At 37.4% G+C, this 16111-nt stretch overlaps 1 protein-coding gene across 2 annotated transcripts in view; it reads right to left on the bottom strand.

Annotated features, from left to right (window-relative positions):
- COBL (cordon-bleu WH2 repeat protein) overlaps positions 1–15579 on the bottom strand; it is a 212933-nt gene extending 197354 nt beyond the window's left edge. Inside the window, exon 1 of one of the 2 annotated variants that reach the window (XM_054058712.1) lies at positions 15524–15579. Coding sequence is in view for 1 of the 2 variants with exons in the window: in XM_054058708.1 (XP_053914683.1) it covers positions 14183–14277 (95 nt within the window). In the remaining variant the exon portion in view is untranslated. Of the gene's footprint in view, positions 1–14182; positions 14297–15523 lie in introns of those variants that run through there. The other variant, XM_054058708.1, reaches the window with a different exon arrangement.
- Positions 15580–16111: the final 532 nt, after the last annotated feature.

The following is a 16111-nucleotide window of genomic DNA, read 5'->3' as shown; positions in this document are numbered from 1 at the left end:
TTTTTTGCCATCATTTCTTGTTGGCAAGAAATTTTGACTAATAATAAGAAGTGTTTTATTCGTCGTTCTTTCAGGCACATGATTTTGGTTTTTTTTAAGAAAAGGAGACATTTCAGTCTTTTCCATTGCCACAAGGTTCATCCTAAGTCTTTCTTATAGCTTTGTGAATGTAAGTTCACCTTTCTGAAAACAAGTACTAGAAGCAGGCTGTTTACTGGAATATTTTTGTTCAGACTTTATGTGCAGAGTCAACTCATAAGAGCACCACGGCAGTTACTTTCAATAAATGCTTTCATCTAGTGGCAGGAGAGCTCTATGTGCTAGAAGACTGCTTCATCTCAGGATAGGGATGAGTTAATACTCTGTGCTGGAGTGCCTGTTTCCTTCAGAAAGTTCTCATTTTCCTGACTTTCTGTATTCATACAACAAGCAAAAGTCTTCTTAAAAAAGTTTGCAGAGAGATAAATGTACACAATACTGTTTTCCCAGTATAACATCTCTTCTCAAAGATGTTCAACAATACACTTTGTTTCATTTCTCCTAGATCCATTAGCATGGATTACAAAAAGACTGCATAGTTTGGACTGGAGATAGCCTTTCTGCTGGTTATCTATTAAGTGTTCTTAAGAAGATACCCTCTGAGTACAAACAATTAGTCCTTAGGCTGAGAAATGTTCTCTATCTGAGCAGCAGCAGAAGTTTAAGTAATTTGTCATTGTATTCCGTCTTTGTGTTCACTTACTTCTAACTGCTGTGCTGGAGGCCTGGGAGGGGGAAGCTATGTCAAGACTGTTAAGGCATAGGTCATTCTTTCCATCATACTTTTATCAACAGATTTCAGTACTAATCAACTAATAGGAACCAGCTAGGTTCAGATAAGAGCACAGTACTTTTGAGATGGGAACATCATTTGATTTTTCCACTCAGCACCTTTGTGTTAGCATACAACGCAAATTGTTTTCACTGTGTAAACATCAAGAGACATTTAGGGGACATACAGCTGGAGTAACTGTGAAACTCACTTCAACTTAAAATAGACTATGCTCAGGCACTTTTTTTTCCCCTATGCACACCTGATTCAGCAGCAGTTACTAAAATATGATGCTTAGTGAAAGAACTCCTCTACTTTTTTGGGAAAAGCTGGGAGCTACTGAAAAGCTAAGACTGGAGGTGGATCACAATTTGTCACCTAGATCTCAGTCCTCAAAGCTCTGGGTTTTTATTAAAGGTGTTTTTATCATGATGTTCACAACTGCTTTTTTTACTTGGTTTATTCTGTGGACAATGAGTCACTGTCTAGGTTTAAGATCAACTGGCAATTCCAGGGGATTTCTTGTTGAAAGAAAGAACAGCTCTACATTTAACCTGCCCAACTGGTTTTAGCAGACTCTATTTGGCTCTTGTAGATCCCACAAAGAGACTTTGTTTTCCACAGATTTTATTTTCCATTTTACTTCTTGCAGTTTGCAATTACTTCTTTTGCTTTTATTAAATAAATAATTTAATTACTAAGAAATGGTAAAATTTCAGTGTGATAACTACCCACCAATGTTCACAACAATGATAGAAATTCCGATTAAAAAACATGACTATTACCACCTGAGTCCCTCTTTTCAAGAATTTAAAAGCTATCACTGTATTTTGCACTGGACTCCAGACATAAAGAGCCTCAAGTACCAGGAATTTTAGAAAAATGTAGGTTTATTATTTCCTATAGACTGCTAGATGTTCAACATCCTCTTTCATAGGAAGTATTCTCTTGATCCAAGCAAATCCAATTAAGAACCACATCATTGCCAGCACTGAGAGCGTTCTCCAGGGGATTATCCTTATGCAGCACATATCAGAGCACATATGGTTTGGGAGTACTGGCAGCATCAGTGGAGATTGTAGAGCATCTCCGTCATCCCAGACGCAGTGGGCATCCCTCTATTCATCAGTGGGACTGGGGGAGGCAGAGGACAGCAAACTACCCTTCAGTCACCCAGGATACCCAACTCTAATCTGAGAAGTGTTGAAGGGTTTGCAGATCTTCAGATAAATATTGTTTTAGCTGAAAATGTTGGAAAACTTTTGATTTGGAAAGCAGCATAATGGAACCACCAGAGATAGCTGTAGGAGGTCAGAGGAAGTAATTAATATAACACCTTTAATCATGGAAAATGAATCAAACTTGTGGGCTGTTATTTTTGCACACAGCAAAAAAAAAAAAGTAAAAACCAGTAAATGATGGTTCTTATGAAAGGTTCAGTGAAGAGAGGAAGTTAATCTAGGCTTCAGTTTTTAAATAGAAAGAAGCCAGAATAATTTGCTCCTCAACACAGCATGGCTTAAAGTTTTAACTATTATGTTTTAAAAGGCCTTATAGCTAGATTAAGCAGAACCAAAACCAACATCAAAAAACAATCAAACTGTTTTCATTTAAAAAGAGTTTTGTTAGATTCTTCCTGGAGAAATGAATCCAGGCTGCTTACCTACAGGTTTATAGGAAGAGAAAAAGACTTACAAAAGTAGGTACAAAATAAAGAATTCTTTTGACATCTAAGGTTATTCTCTCACTTTTGCTTTTCAGATAAAGAATAAGTTTATCTTCTAAAAATCTTTGAAGACAATACAATCTTTCAGCAAACTGAGAACTTAATTTTAATTGAAAAAAAGATGTCTAAAGCAGCGTTTAAAGCAGAAAATTAGCTGAAATCGGGACCAATCTGGACTGTGAAAATACCTTTAATTGTTTATTCTTTTTTTTTACCAAGACTGCTCCCATGCTGCAAATGTGAACAGAATATGCTGTTCATTTGAGCACTTTTTACTGAAAAGACCCACTTGAATTAAAATGTAGTTGAATACTCCAGTGGACATTTCTGTCACTAGTTTCATCAGTTGCCACTGGGACTCCAAGTTCTAACATGTAGGTCTGGAGAACGTGAAAAAAAATACTCATTTTAGGTGCATTCTTAATGGAGAAAGAGAAAAATCTCTTCCCCTCAAAGCTGTACTGCCCTATAGTTTTTTAAATGGATATTCAGTCATCCAAACCCAATCTCCTTGTACTGGCTACGCAGAAGTGTTGCCCTCTCATGGCTCTTGTTGCAGATATATCTATGAATCATTCCATAACTATATAAAACCACTACTAACATCTATAAAAGGGCCTTCAGCTTCGGCAGAAGTAGCTTCGCTCACATGGGGAAAATGGCATAACTTTCTTCAGGTGATGAGGTAACTTTTTTTTGATCAAGCCTTGCTTTGTGCACTCTTTCCAATCACTGCTTAAAACTGAAAAGATCCCAGGTAGATCCTGCAAGAAATAATGCTTCCTTGGGTGTTTGTTGAAAGGAAGTACAAACAGGGCTCAAGTACAAACAAAGCATATGTAATTTTTCAAATAAATATTTATGGGAAGATGTGTTTGTCAGCCTATGGTTTCCACCATCAATAAGTGTTCAAGTCGCATCATAAGGGTCAAGAAAGAAGTGTTTCTGCACAAACACATCCAGGTTCAGGGTCAGAGCCTTCCTCATGTCTGGATACTTGTAACAGTTTCTCTGTCCTGGAATGTTAAACTGTGTAAAGTATTAAATCCACAACCACCAAACCCAGGTAACTTCTTTTCTTCACCCTTGAAGGTAAGGGCCATTGGAGATAGGGAAGATGTGGCAGTGGCAACGAATGGAAGAGTCGCCACTTCCCCTGGCTGTCTGCAATACTCTGGTTTGCTCAGGCCACTGAGCAGCACCAACAGCCATGGAGGACTTCTTTGGGAAATTTTGAGACCTTATCTCACAATTGTGAAATGTACTGCTAACAGCCTGCTGTCACTCAGCCTTCAAACATGTATTTAACTAGACTACAGCATTACTCCAAAGCAGCATTTTTTTTCTGTTAGTTTTAAAAGGATATTTGCCTTGGTATCTATTACACGGAATTTTCTGTCTTATTTTAATACCTTCTTTCATAACTTGTTTCTGATTTTCTTCCCTGTTTCCTTTTACACTTTGCAGCCAACATGAAGTTAAGAATTGACATAATCTTTTTTTTTCCTCTGCTTATAGCTCTAGATATCTGAATATTGACTGGCAGATAGTATGTTTCAACAAGGATATTGAAAAAAAATGTCTGGTCTCTTCTGAAGCTACAAGATAGTGAAAGCCTTAGTTTCAAAGGAATTAAAGCATATAGCACAAATGCTTAATAGGTTTGTAAAAACGTCTTTTGAGCCAGGTCAATAGGAAATATGCTCAATACTTTCCCATGTGTTTTGCCTCTTTTTCTGTCTCTATTTGCAGGATAGAAACAATGAAGAACATGTAATTTTCTTCCTCTTACTTGCCCAAGGACTCTCCAACTGTACGTTTGACAACATCACCTGACCAGGACCTGTCCTTCAAGCAGAGATTGATTAAACACTGTAAGTTAATCAAGTGACAGACATCACAAAGGACATAAAGCAGTATTTGTCCCTCACACAATACCTTGCCCCAAAGCTTATAAAGCTACAATAAAAGCAAATTACACCATACAGCAACTTATGACTGCTAATAAAATTTACTGACAAACACCTGCCTGATATATGATCTACTCATCTGCCTGGAAAGCACTCTTGTCTGCTTCCAATATGTTTTCCCGGGTGAAGGGGGAAATCTATGCATGCTTTTCCTTAGCATATTTAATTCATTAGGTCAAAAATTCCAACTAGAAAACATAATAATTCCAAACTAGGGTTATTTAGCAGCCTAAAAACCTATCAACCAAAGGGAGTTGTTTCTTAGAAAAGCATTAATAAAAAGCACATACACAATCCCAGGATGTCTTTCATGCTGTGTTTTCTGTGCACTTCTGTGTCTAGAAGTGGTGAAACAACAACTTTATCCATAACTAGCCCAGGTATCTGGGTGCCCAAAACAATGAAACTGTTCTCACAGCATAGGGCAACTAAAAGAGGAGCAGATCTAGTTGCCGAGATGAAACATCAGGCTGTGTTCTGTATATGCAGCATAGGCTTATGATGGCAAATGTGCCATGACATTTCTAGCCCGAGAAGTTTAAATAAAATCATAAGCCATTCCACCCTAAAACTCACACAAAGACTATTGTCAAATAGTCTACAAAGTCTACAAAGACTCAGTGTAAGGTTTTGGTCTAATTTCCCCAGAACTTTAATACTCATCTCTTAGCCCTTCTATCTGCAAAGATGGTCTTCAAACAGTCAGGCTTAACAAAAATGCTCTCAACAAAAAGCTGCCCAAAACAATGAAAATAAAACTTTTTTTCATCAATATGAACTCATGATCTTAAAGATGAAGAGGGGCTCAAATGATGCCTCTCACTTTGTGTTGTGATCATCCTTACTATTGTTTTTAAATGTTAAAAGTCCTTGACTGACTGCTGTCCTGCGTGATTCTTTGCTATTTGGACTCCAGAAAATGCACTAAGTGCTTTCTGGTCTCACAGCGTCTTGTACTCTCTTGCTTTGTAATCACAGGGCTCCTTAAGAGAAAGTGAACTATGAACCTTGTCAGAGGTTCCATATTCACAAAGCTACGAGGCTTCAGCACATCATCATTTGGTTCAGGTATGGTAACAATAATATCTGGACTTGCTAAATAATGAACTTCCAGACATATTAAATTCCACTGAAAACTTCACAATTAGACTTCTGGGAGTGCTACGATAAATGATATATATAAATACGCATTTATATATAAAAGCACTTTTTAAAAATAGACATGTACGCATATATGCATACACATACTTTTTCTTAAAAAGGGGGTAATCCCATCAATTCATACTATTTCACTGGGTTTTTTTTCAAATTTGGGCAGCTTGCATATATGCTACCTATATATGCTACCTATAAGATACAACTTAACAAAGCAAATGAAAATTTTGTGTTATAAACACATTACCTATTCAAACTCTAATTAGAATTTATTACTGAATCTAGTCTTAATATGAAGCTCTAGTCTTAACACGAAGGGGCTGCACTAGTAGCTAATGGAGTATTATAGTACTGTACTTGCTAATTTAGTACTCTGAATCTCACCATAGCAATTTACTTAAGCTTTGAAAATATGAACTTGGATAAGAATGCATAGTCATACATAACCTTATACACCATTTTCAGATAAAGCTGTATAAAAAGTTCAGAGCAGCTCTTAGTGGATGCAGTTGGCAAGCATCCTGTTTCCAGAGTGGTAAAAAGCATTTTGATCATTCTGGAAGAGCTTTTATTTTGATTTTATGACAGTTTGTTCACCAGAAAGCCATATGTGCGGAAAATTAGAATGCCTTCATTACAGAGTTACTATAAGGACCACTTCCAGAAATAATACACAAAAATGTTTTTCAAGTGGGAAAACATTTCCAAGGGACAGATTTCTTACTATGGTCCAAGCCTAGAACTCCACAACAGTAAAAATAAATAGATAAAAGTCAGTGCAAAAAGGTTACTGGTAGGTACTAAGATGCAGTCAAAATTTCACCTTCAAGTATTACTTGCTATTACCTGAAATAATACTGGCCTTGAAGATGTGGCTACCACAGACTAGTTATACCAATTCAAATATTAGCTTAGGTCTAAATTTTGGGTTACCAAAAGTCACATCAGCTACCTAGATATGCATAGAATCTCTTCTAGGAAGGCCAAGTGTGACAGTCAAGCCCAAACATAGCAGAAAAAGGCTGGAATCAAGTGATGATGACTGCCCCCCAGCACTATGCCTTCCTTTTCTGTGAAAAGGGAAGCAACCATTTCTAGCATATTTAAGGGTATGTGTACCGTTCCAGTTGGTAAACCAAACAAAAGAAATCATATTCTGATAAAAGAGATGGTGACACAGAACCCTAAAGATCCAGAACTTTTCTGTGAGGGTCTATAGCAGTGCTGGAGGGGAGACCTTGTACTCAAGGCACACTTGCAAAAAACTGGGATAACTAAACGATTCCCCTTCATTACTTGGTATTACATTAAAAAAGGAAAACTAATGAACAAGTAGGTGCTTTGTATTCATGTCAAAATTAAGGGAATGTTAAAAATAATCTTTGTCCCTCATATTTCTCATATCAATCTTTTCTCTCATGTTTTTTTTTCACATATTTCCAAGTTGAGCTCATCCTTTTTTTTTGCAAGGGCTTCCAACACAAAGGCTGGATCTTGTTGATCTCTTGGGTGAGATTCAGCCTGAGAATAAGCATAGGAAGAATTCAGCCTTTAACCTTTGGCTTCCAGACCTCTATGAAGAACAAAGATATCTTTTCACAGGACAACAAAGTGATCAACACTGCACCATCATGCTTTTCTGAAGGTGATGAATTTACAAGGTTCGTTTTATGAAAGAAGCTCATTTTTGCAGCTCTTTGCTTGCTGTTATGTGCCAACAGGAAAGAATGCATGTGTAAACTGGGGGAGAGGGATAACATCTGTGCTGGTGCTTTAGATACAACAGCCAGAACAGCAGATTTTTGATTCTTCCCTTTCAGAGAAGCTCCTCAGAATTGAAGCAGACAAAGCAACTCCTTCCCCAGTACAAAGTCTCTAGAAAAAACGTTCCCACACTTTCTCCTCTTCAGGTTTTATCACCCTTTACCTAAGGGTCAGTTTGGACCAAAGCCTATCACATTGGAAAAAACAGAGCACCTGTGGTTAGAGGAACACAGTTTAATTTGACCCATCTTTCATATTAGATAATCTTACCCTGAAGAAAAAGCAAAATAATTTAGAAGTTTTGACAAATGAACTAGCTTGTCTGGAGATTCAGCAGATGTCTCAGAAGAAATACTGAAGGCTTTTTTATCTGAAGTAAATTCTCTAAGATTAATTCCTTCCTTTTGTTATTATTGTTCTACTGATTCAAGATTGCCACATAACACACATGTAGTACCTTTTTTCCCCCTTTATTTGCGTAGCAGCAAGGCAATAGAGTCGACAGCAAAGTGAGTTTTGGCTAGTCACCTCCTCTAATTAGGACACCTGCTAATTAGGACACTGACCCTAAGGCTTTCTGACAATGCCATTTTGTGATGCTTTAAAACCTCTCAGTTCTGCTGTTCTTGTCATCATTGCAATTAAAAAAAAAGAGAAACAAAACACATCTCTACCCAAAACCCCAGGAAAGCAGCAGTTGTCATTAAGAAAAAAAAAAAAACTACAAGAAAGCACTTTTCACTGAGGTGTCCAAGTATATTCTCTAAAAGAAATTAATGAAGTTCGGGCAAACCAAACCTGATCTCATAGATAAATACCTAAAGTGACAAGCTGGAATGACAGAAAAATATTAACTGCTTTTTTTCCTCTGGAGACTAGTAAAATTTGTTGCGTCTCACTTCTGATTAAGTCAGAAGAAATGAAAGCACCTACATTTTGGAACAAAAATAGTCATTTGCCTCATATGCATAGGAATAATACCTAATTTTGGGGAGTACAGCTGTAAAATGAATCAGTAGCAGACCAGATGACATTTTTCAAGGCACAGTTTCACTCCTTGTAATCTTGATGAGCAACTGGACTGTTCCCATGCCAACTGACAGCCAGGGTTTGTGACACTTACCTGTCCCACTTTTTAGAGGCCTACAAAAAGAATAGATGTTAAAATAGACAGCAGGTACAGTCTGGCTGCACTATTTTAAGATTATCATTGGGCACTTCCACTGGCAGTAGAGAACATGCTAGTTGCACTAATTGCATTAAAAAGAGATTAAAAATAATTAAGGAATTGCAGTGTGTTGTGCCAAAAGAGGTCACTAAGGTAACATGCTGTCATAAAGTATAATGAAAATGCCAACTATTCAAAGTACATAAGAAATAAAGGTATTTTTTTTAATCATATCAATACCCTGAATTCCTGACATTGACACCATAAATACTTCCCAAATTTTGTTGTTTGTCCAGATACCAGAGCAGAAGAAAATAGATAGAGGCTGCTTAATTTTATCCTAAATTGGCTATTTAGGAGATCCTATACAGTAACTGAAGACTATCAAAATACACTGAAATTCATGGAAGAAAGTTAGTGCCTGAAGTTATGGTGCTCATGAGAAGATCTGGTGAATTAATTTTTTTTTTTTCCTAGGTGGGATAGGATCATTTTTTGATGGGGAAATATCTTTTATAATGCTTTGAAATTCTGACCACAATCATGACATGGTTTCTTCATAGGCGCCAATCTAAACCAAAGCCATATCAAAAATACCTGTCAGGGCAAATGCAAAAATAGGTTTAGCACTTATCTGTGTCAATTGTAGTAGGACTGAATACCATTTCTTCTGCAAGTATACTAATGACCAGAAATATTAGCTATTTTGGGGTAAGAGAAAGGAAGCTGAAGAGCAGGAATGCTATCGGAGCAAGACGACTGACCTGACCTACATTGTGTAGGAGCTGATATTTTTAAGCACTGGATGTCACTGATTCAGTCATGATGTTTTAGCAACTATGGTGTGGTTTTGTAATGATTTTCATAGATTAGTGATGAACATAAAATTATAGAGGGTATTGAGGTAAGTCACTTTCCCCACATTTTATTTTCTTAGTTAAAAAAGGACTCAGTTCAAATCAATTGGAGTTGAACAAATTCTGAGGACTAGGACTTAAAAGCCCCCGTGTTTGAGAGCAAATCTTCAATAGACAGAAAAAGTAATATGTGGAGGGTAATGAACAAAAGAATCACTGACAAAAAATAATTGACAAGATCACTAATTGCCCAAGGAAAAATCCTCAAAATAAAGATAATAAGAGTAAAAAATCCCTATTCCTAGGCAAACACTTTCTGCCAACAGTTTCAGCTGTAGAAATCAGAGGTTTGCCTCAGTAGCCATTCCTTAACCTAAGTTTATTTCTCTGTTGCCAAATATGAATGTTATCCCAAGCTGTGGAGGTAGTTTGTATATACTGCTGCACTCCAAATACTAGCTTGAGTGAAAATTTAATTAGTTACTTCATGCATGCACTCCCGAGAAAAAAGAAAATGCATCTGAGAAGACAGGTCCTGAACCACAGCAGATCTGGATTCCTAGCACAGAACACTCAAAAGCAAGTATTAACACCCTCCGCACTTTGAGAGTCTCCTGCTTCTTTTCTTCTCATTGATTAAGCTTTACCCAGGTGGCCAGAGCTTAAACCATTAGATCTTTTATAGGTGATAATCTCTCCTCAGAATTCACACTGAAAGAGAATGCTAAGTTGACTCTGTTTTCTGAAGCAGTTCTTCAAAGGCAGGTCTTAACCGAACACCTGAATCTTTTTTTTTCCCCTCCAGTCCATGAGGATGCAGGATGATTTGGCATGTGGATCCTGTCAAATCTAACTGGTAAGCAGGGACACAAGCTGCTCATGAGCATAGAGAAGTCTCTGGGCAGAACTCAGGTGGGAAGATACATCTCGACATGGCTGTGCCTCACCAGCAGAACAACTGTACATGAAATTCACTGGATAAATGCCCATTTCCTTATATAAAAAAAGGAAGCACATCTAGTCTGACTATACTTGAAGTGGTATTTTCCCAAACATGGCTCTCCAGCCAATGTGAGTCTTTTGAAAAATCATAGAATCATAGAATCATGTCTTAAAGAAAAAAAAAATTCTTAAAGAAAAAACTTAGAGAAAAAACGCCACATTGTTCTCCAACACCCAGAAGCCATGATGCACCCAGAGCAGTTCAGTGCAAAGTAGAAAACCAAGCTTCGGTTCAGTATAGAGCTTTGGAAGTCCTGCTGTACCAGTCATCGAAGAGTCATCAAACCTCACCCTGTGATGAGGTGTGGTAGCTTAGGGAAAATATACATAGCAAACCCACATATCCAACTTTACCTCTCTCTGATAATGTGCTTAATCTGTGAGCTCATCAATGCTAGTTTACTAGCTCAGAAATCTTCATAACAACTCTTCATGTTGTCATTGAAATAAACTTCCCAGAAGAGCTTTACAGATTTGAAAGGAATGGACACATATTTTCCACTCTGTTTGGGGAGACTGGAGGGTAGAGGAGGCATCCTCTCAAGCGAACATCTAGTATTCCTTTCCCTTCTGTTCCTTGGTTAGGATAACCAAATCACAAGAAAGAAAATCCTTGTTCAGCTTCCTGATGAGTCCTGCAATAATGATATACTCTTAATTCTCAGATGGTGACCAAGACTTCAAGATAACTGGGTGCTGAAGCCTTACCATTCCCAAATCCCAAACCTCTGTAAAGTCCAAAAATTTAACCTAAAAATGAAACAAAGACTGCAGCTGTGACAACCTGAGTGCCAAAACTTCTGTCCCTGCAGTATGACAATCATATGTTTCCCAAAATATAATTCACAGCAGCTGAGTGTCAAACCTTACTGCAGGCTAAGTTCATCCCAGACAAAAGCAGCTACATCATTTTTTTTCACATGGCCCAATATGAACCATCCTATGCTGTTTAGCCATATCATTCATTTGGAGATGGCTTGGGTGTCATGTGACACAGTGTTGCATGGGCCATATACACACTGCTGCAAACATCTGCTTGAAAGAGCAAATACTCTAAATGATGACAGAAAAGGAATAATATAGTATTGGGGTATAGGTGTTTTTTCTAGCTGCGTATTTATTTTTCTTCACAGCACCATACCGCATAGTCTCATAGCTTTTGTTGTAAAGTGCCAATAAGTGTTCATTGCAATTAAGTAACAACATTTAGAGGTATAGATCATTATGATAAGCATGACCTATAGCTTTGCCTACCCTTTGCATGTTACCAGAAAAGCTAGCTGGGTTAGGCATGGGGAGAATTTATTTAAAAAGAGAGTTGGATGAAAGTATGAAGGCATCTAATTAAAATTATCAATCCATTTACCTTTCAATGACTTAAAGAAAAAACAATTTTAAAAAAAGGAAACATGCATATCTAAAAGAAATAATAAAATAAACACAAACAAAAAAAAAAGCCAGAGGAATATTTAAGAAGCAGACGAATATTTAAGCAGAGCGAGGCGAGGGAAGAGCACATAAAAAATATTCACAGCACTTCCAGTCAAACTCTAGGCAGAGCTATCTCCCAGCCATTTCCCAGAATCTTACAGTTCTCCTATCAGGGTTATCAGACATATCCAACAACTAATCTGAAAGTTCAGAATGACTACAGCAGCAAATCGAGTTAACTCCGCAAACCAGAGTGCTACCTGGCAGTTGCATTGGAAGGGGAAGAGAACCTGGCGAAAGGCAGATGTGCAGCACCCTCTAGTGACAGTCACTGTCCTCACTCGTGGCTCGAAGAGGCGTTGGTGCTGGGGGGGGGGGGGGCGGGGGGGAAGAGAAGCCCTTAGGGCCACGAAAGCCATTTCCAAAAACGTAAACGTGAAGCAGAAAGAGGCAGTGAAACACCATTGCACATCGGTTTGAATAACTGACCAGGAACAGCGTCAACTTACAATTGCAAGAGAGGGAAAATAAAAATCCAGCTTATTTGTCTACTCACTTAGAATCTTTTTTTTTGCTTAAAAAACTAAATTGGGATGCAGTACATTCTGCTCAGAGGCTTTCACCCCTTTCCCTGGAAAAGTAGCTGTAAGAAATCCTTGAAAATAAAGCTCTTACAAAGCAGAATGCCCAGCATCTGTCAAGTCAGACCTTTTCAATCCAAGTTAAGCTTTACAAAGTTTCACTGTGTTCAATCAAATCATGTGCATTTTGAGCATAATGTTAATATTTCTTAAGTTATCACTTATATTTATTTGTTCCTCTAGGAAAGGTTTTTATATAAATCAGTACATCTTCATGTTCACATTTTTTGACAAAAAGAAGTTTCCCTTGGGGAAGCTCAGTGTCAGGACCATCTGTTGCCTCTGTCCCTAACCCATATTCCCAGACAGGTACCCTGGGAGTAAACAGCAGTTAAATTCACTCCGGCTTAACAATACTGCAAAGTCAAACAAAAATAAATAATACTATACTGAAAAAAGTTGAGGGCCAAAGAGGGGTTTTTTGAGGACTAAAACACGTACCTATGTGTTCTAGCACTGCCTGTTCGTGCACTCGTACAATTTGCCAGGTGGCCTTACCTAATTCTCAGGGCATGCTGACAGGATAGTGCAGTGCTACCCATACATCAACACACACTTTCAATTGATTAATAAAACAAGGCTGCTTCCAAAAATAATTTCTTTTTATCTCAAATTCTTAAATACATTTCGGTCTGAATAGGTAAGTACAAAGCTTCCCACAGGGCTGGTGCTTTCCTGACTGTGTATTTCTGACTGCCTCTCTCTTGCGCAAGATGTTTGGAGGGTTACAACCATTGATTCTGCCCGTTTGTGCTATCCAATCATTATTCCCTTCAGCTAGAGTACAATAGGTCACTACATAATTTACCAGCAAGGAATGAGATAATCTCATTAAATTCTATGTACTTATGGTACTGTTACAGGGCAAAGTATCCCATAATTTCCCAAGGAAAATAAGAAAAAAGGTTTTCAACTGAGCTGGGTATGTCTGCTGCCATTGGGTGGCACTGCTTGGAAGAAAACATCCATGAGATTTCATAGTAAGCAATGTTAACTGATATGCATGCATAGAGAATATTTAAACAGTTAAAGATTGTTCAGAGATAGTGAAATAAAGCATAATGAAATAAATAAAGCACAAAGAACTGTGCTTTCATAATCAGATTTCTCAAAAGTTTTGTTACTTTATTTCCCTTGTTAATCACAGTAAGAAAGCTTCACTGTTTATTTTATCGTTTTTAATTTCTTGCAGGGATACCTTTGCCTTTGCAATTTCACCCAATGTTTTAATCAATGTTATTTAAATGGCAGCCTTGGAATATTCTTCACTGATAAATTTTGATGCTTTTTCGTAATTGAGCATACATTCTTATGTCTGTAGGAGACTTTTTTCAGTTGGGTTTTTTTTGGCAGCTTTCTTTAAAAAGTTTTAAAACAAAGCTAAAATACAAAGATGCACATGGATTAAGCTATTTAAATCAGTAATCATTGCAAAACCACACAAAACACCTCAAGGATTATCAGGACAGATAGTATATATATACCATTACTCAAATGCCATGATCCTTTCCATTGCGTTTTGAAGTTACCATTGGCATATGTGACCAAAAACTACTGGCAAAAAATTAATTGCCATTCCTTACATCTCAGCTACAATACTATGCAGTTTTATAAGTTTGGTATAAGTTCTGCTGAAATAGATACATTCATACGTTACCATAAATCAGTGAACTGATCTTGAAAACGTAGGAGCACTTGAGCATTTAATTTGTAGTTTGAACTGCTCTTCTTTTGTGTTCTGCAGCAGCACATCGGTTGTGTCCATGCCCTGGTAAAGTCTAAGACTTCATAGCTTTAGTGTGCTACTTTGACTTTCTGACCTTCCATTATATATGCAAAGTCACTGGCAAGATATCTCAATTACGCTCACTCCAAAGCTTGTAAAGATTACCTTCATTCAATGCTAGAGAGCTGTGCAGGAGTTATTGAAGTTTAATCTGTGCCTAATTAAAAGCTGATCTGCTTGACCCTATGCTCTAAAAATATCAGACTGTTTATATAAACTGTTGGGTTGTGTTGTTTTTTAAATCCCCATGATTTTATAACAGAAACAATGAAAGGATATAAGGCATTAGCAACTTTTTAAACTGGTAGAAACTGTGTTTCAGAATAATTAACAAAAGAAATTTCAAGAACAACTTCGAGAATAAAGATGCAAATAGAGCCATAGAAGGGTTTGGCTTGGAAAGGACCTTAAAGATCATCTCATATTAGATACACATGGCCATTTTTCACAGGAAAAGTAAAAGCAATTACAAAACAGCAACAGACATTATAAACAACCACTGCTTGCATGATGTACATAATCCAACCCTAGAATGTCTTAGACTAAGCAAAAGCAGGTCAGCAAGAAGTACACTGCGCGCAGAAGACATCACACAGGTTAACAGTATTGCTGTTAAGTTCTATTTCATAGCATTTTCTAGCTAACTAACACTAGGTAACCTGAAATTCAGGCCTATAAAGTACTTGAGAACAAGGAGTCAGCACTTTGTGTAAACTGGGTTCTCTGAACTACCCCCCTCCCTTTTATTATTTCCCCTCTCTTGAATTTTTTTCCCCTCATTTGTATTCAGGTGGAACAAGCACATATCCTAGCTTCTTTTATCTCTTTTCTGACCAAAAAATGCTAATAAAAAGAGAGAGGAAGCCAGCTTAATTTTTAAAATAATTTTTGTTTTACATAGCAGACTGAGATTTTTCTTTTCCTTTTAAACAATCACCTTTTCAACTAGTCCCTAATGACTATGATGTAAACTAACTATTCTATTTTAAGCAAAAGATGCTTGTGTAGAGTATTGCATTTCTGAGAATTAGTACACACTTTCTTAATTATGCCACTATTCATGATTTGTCAGTTTACTTAAGGGGCTTTCACCATTTCTGCTGTGATACCTAAGCTACAGAAACCCATATATTCAGATTAAAACATCTCACTATCATATCAGGCTGAGCAGCCTACACTGGTTTTTTTTCCTTTTGTTTTTAATCTACTTACAGTTACGTGGTCTTTTCCAAAACTCTGTGTATATTCAGTATCAGAGGCTCTGGGATAACAAAGCTCTTCTTGACCCACCTTCAGCACAGCACAGAAAACAACTGGAACTCATTTGAGAGGCTTGTTATAGCAAGGATTAGGGCTTTCATCTGAAAGCTTTTTTTAGGTAGAGTCTACAGAGCTCCATTTTGTAGCCTTTTCTTTGACAGAAACTGGACGAAAAACAGCCGTTAACTAAGTTTATAGGGATGTGCACATTACATATCTGATAGCATTTAGCAGCAACACTTCTTGGGACACCCAGGTGGTACAAGGACATGACTTCAATGTAGGAAATCTTGTTTAGGCTTGGGGTGGGGCAACAGGACTTTGGCTTTGGCCAAAGCAAAGGTACAATTCACCTGAAGGAAATGGGAAAGACTTCACGGTTCCTATTTAATTTCCTTTACCCAAATCTTTTATTTTTCTCTCAGTGTAGATTGTTCCTACCAGAGTTTTAGAAGATAATTATGGGCATCCTGAATGTCCAGTGAAACCTTCTTTTCTTAGCTGTGGTATTTGCTTATGCTTTGACATGACTGCATGTTT

This window comes from Cuculus canorus, chromosome 2, assembly GCF_017976375.1.
Source record: "Cuculus canorus isolate bCucCan1 chromosome 2, bCucCan1.pri, whole genome shotgun sequence".
NCBI lineage: Eukaryota > Metazoa > Chordata > Aves > Cuculiformes > Cuculidae > Cuculus > Cuculus canorus.
Note: the sequence above shows the minus strand (reverse complement) of the source record. Positions and strands in the feature narration are given on the sequence as shown.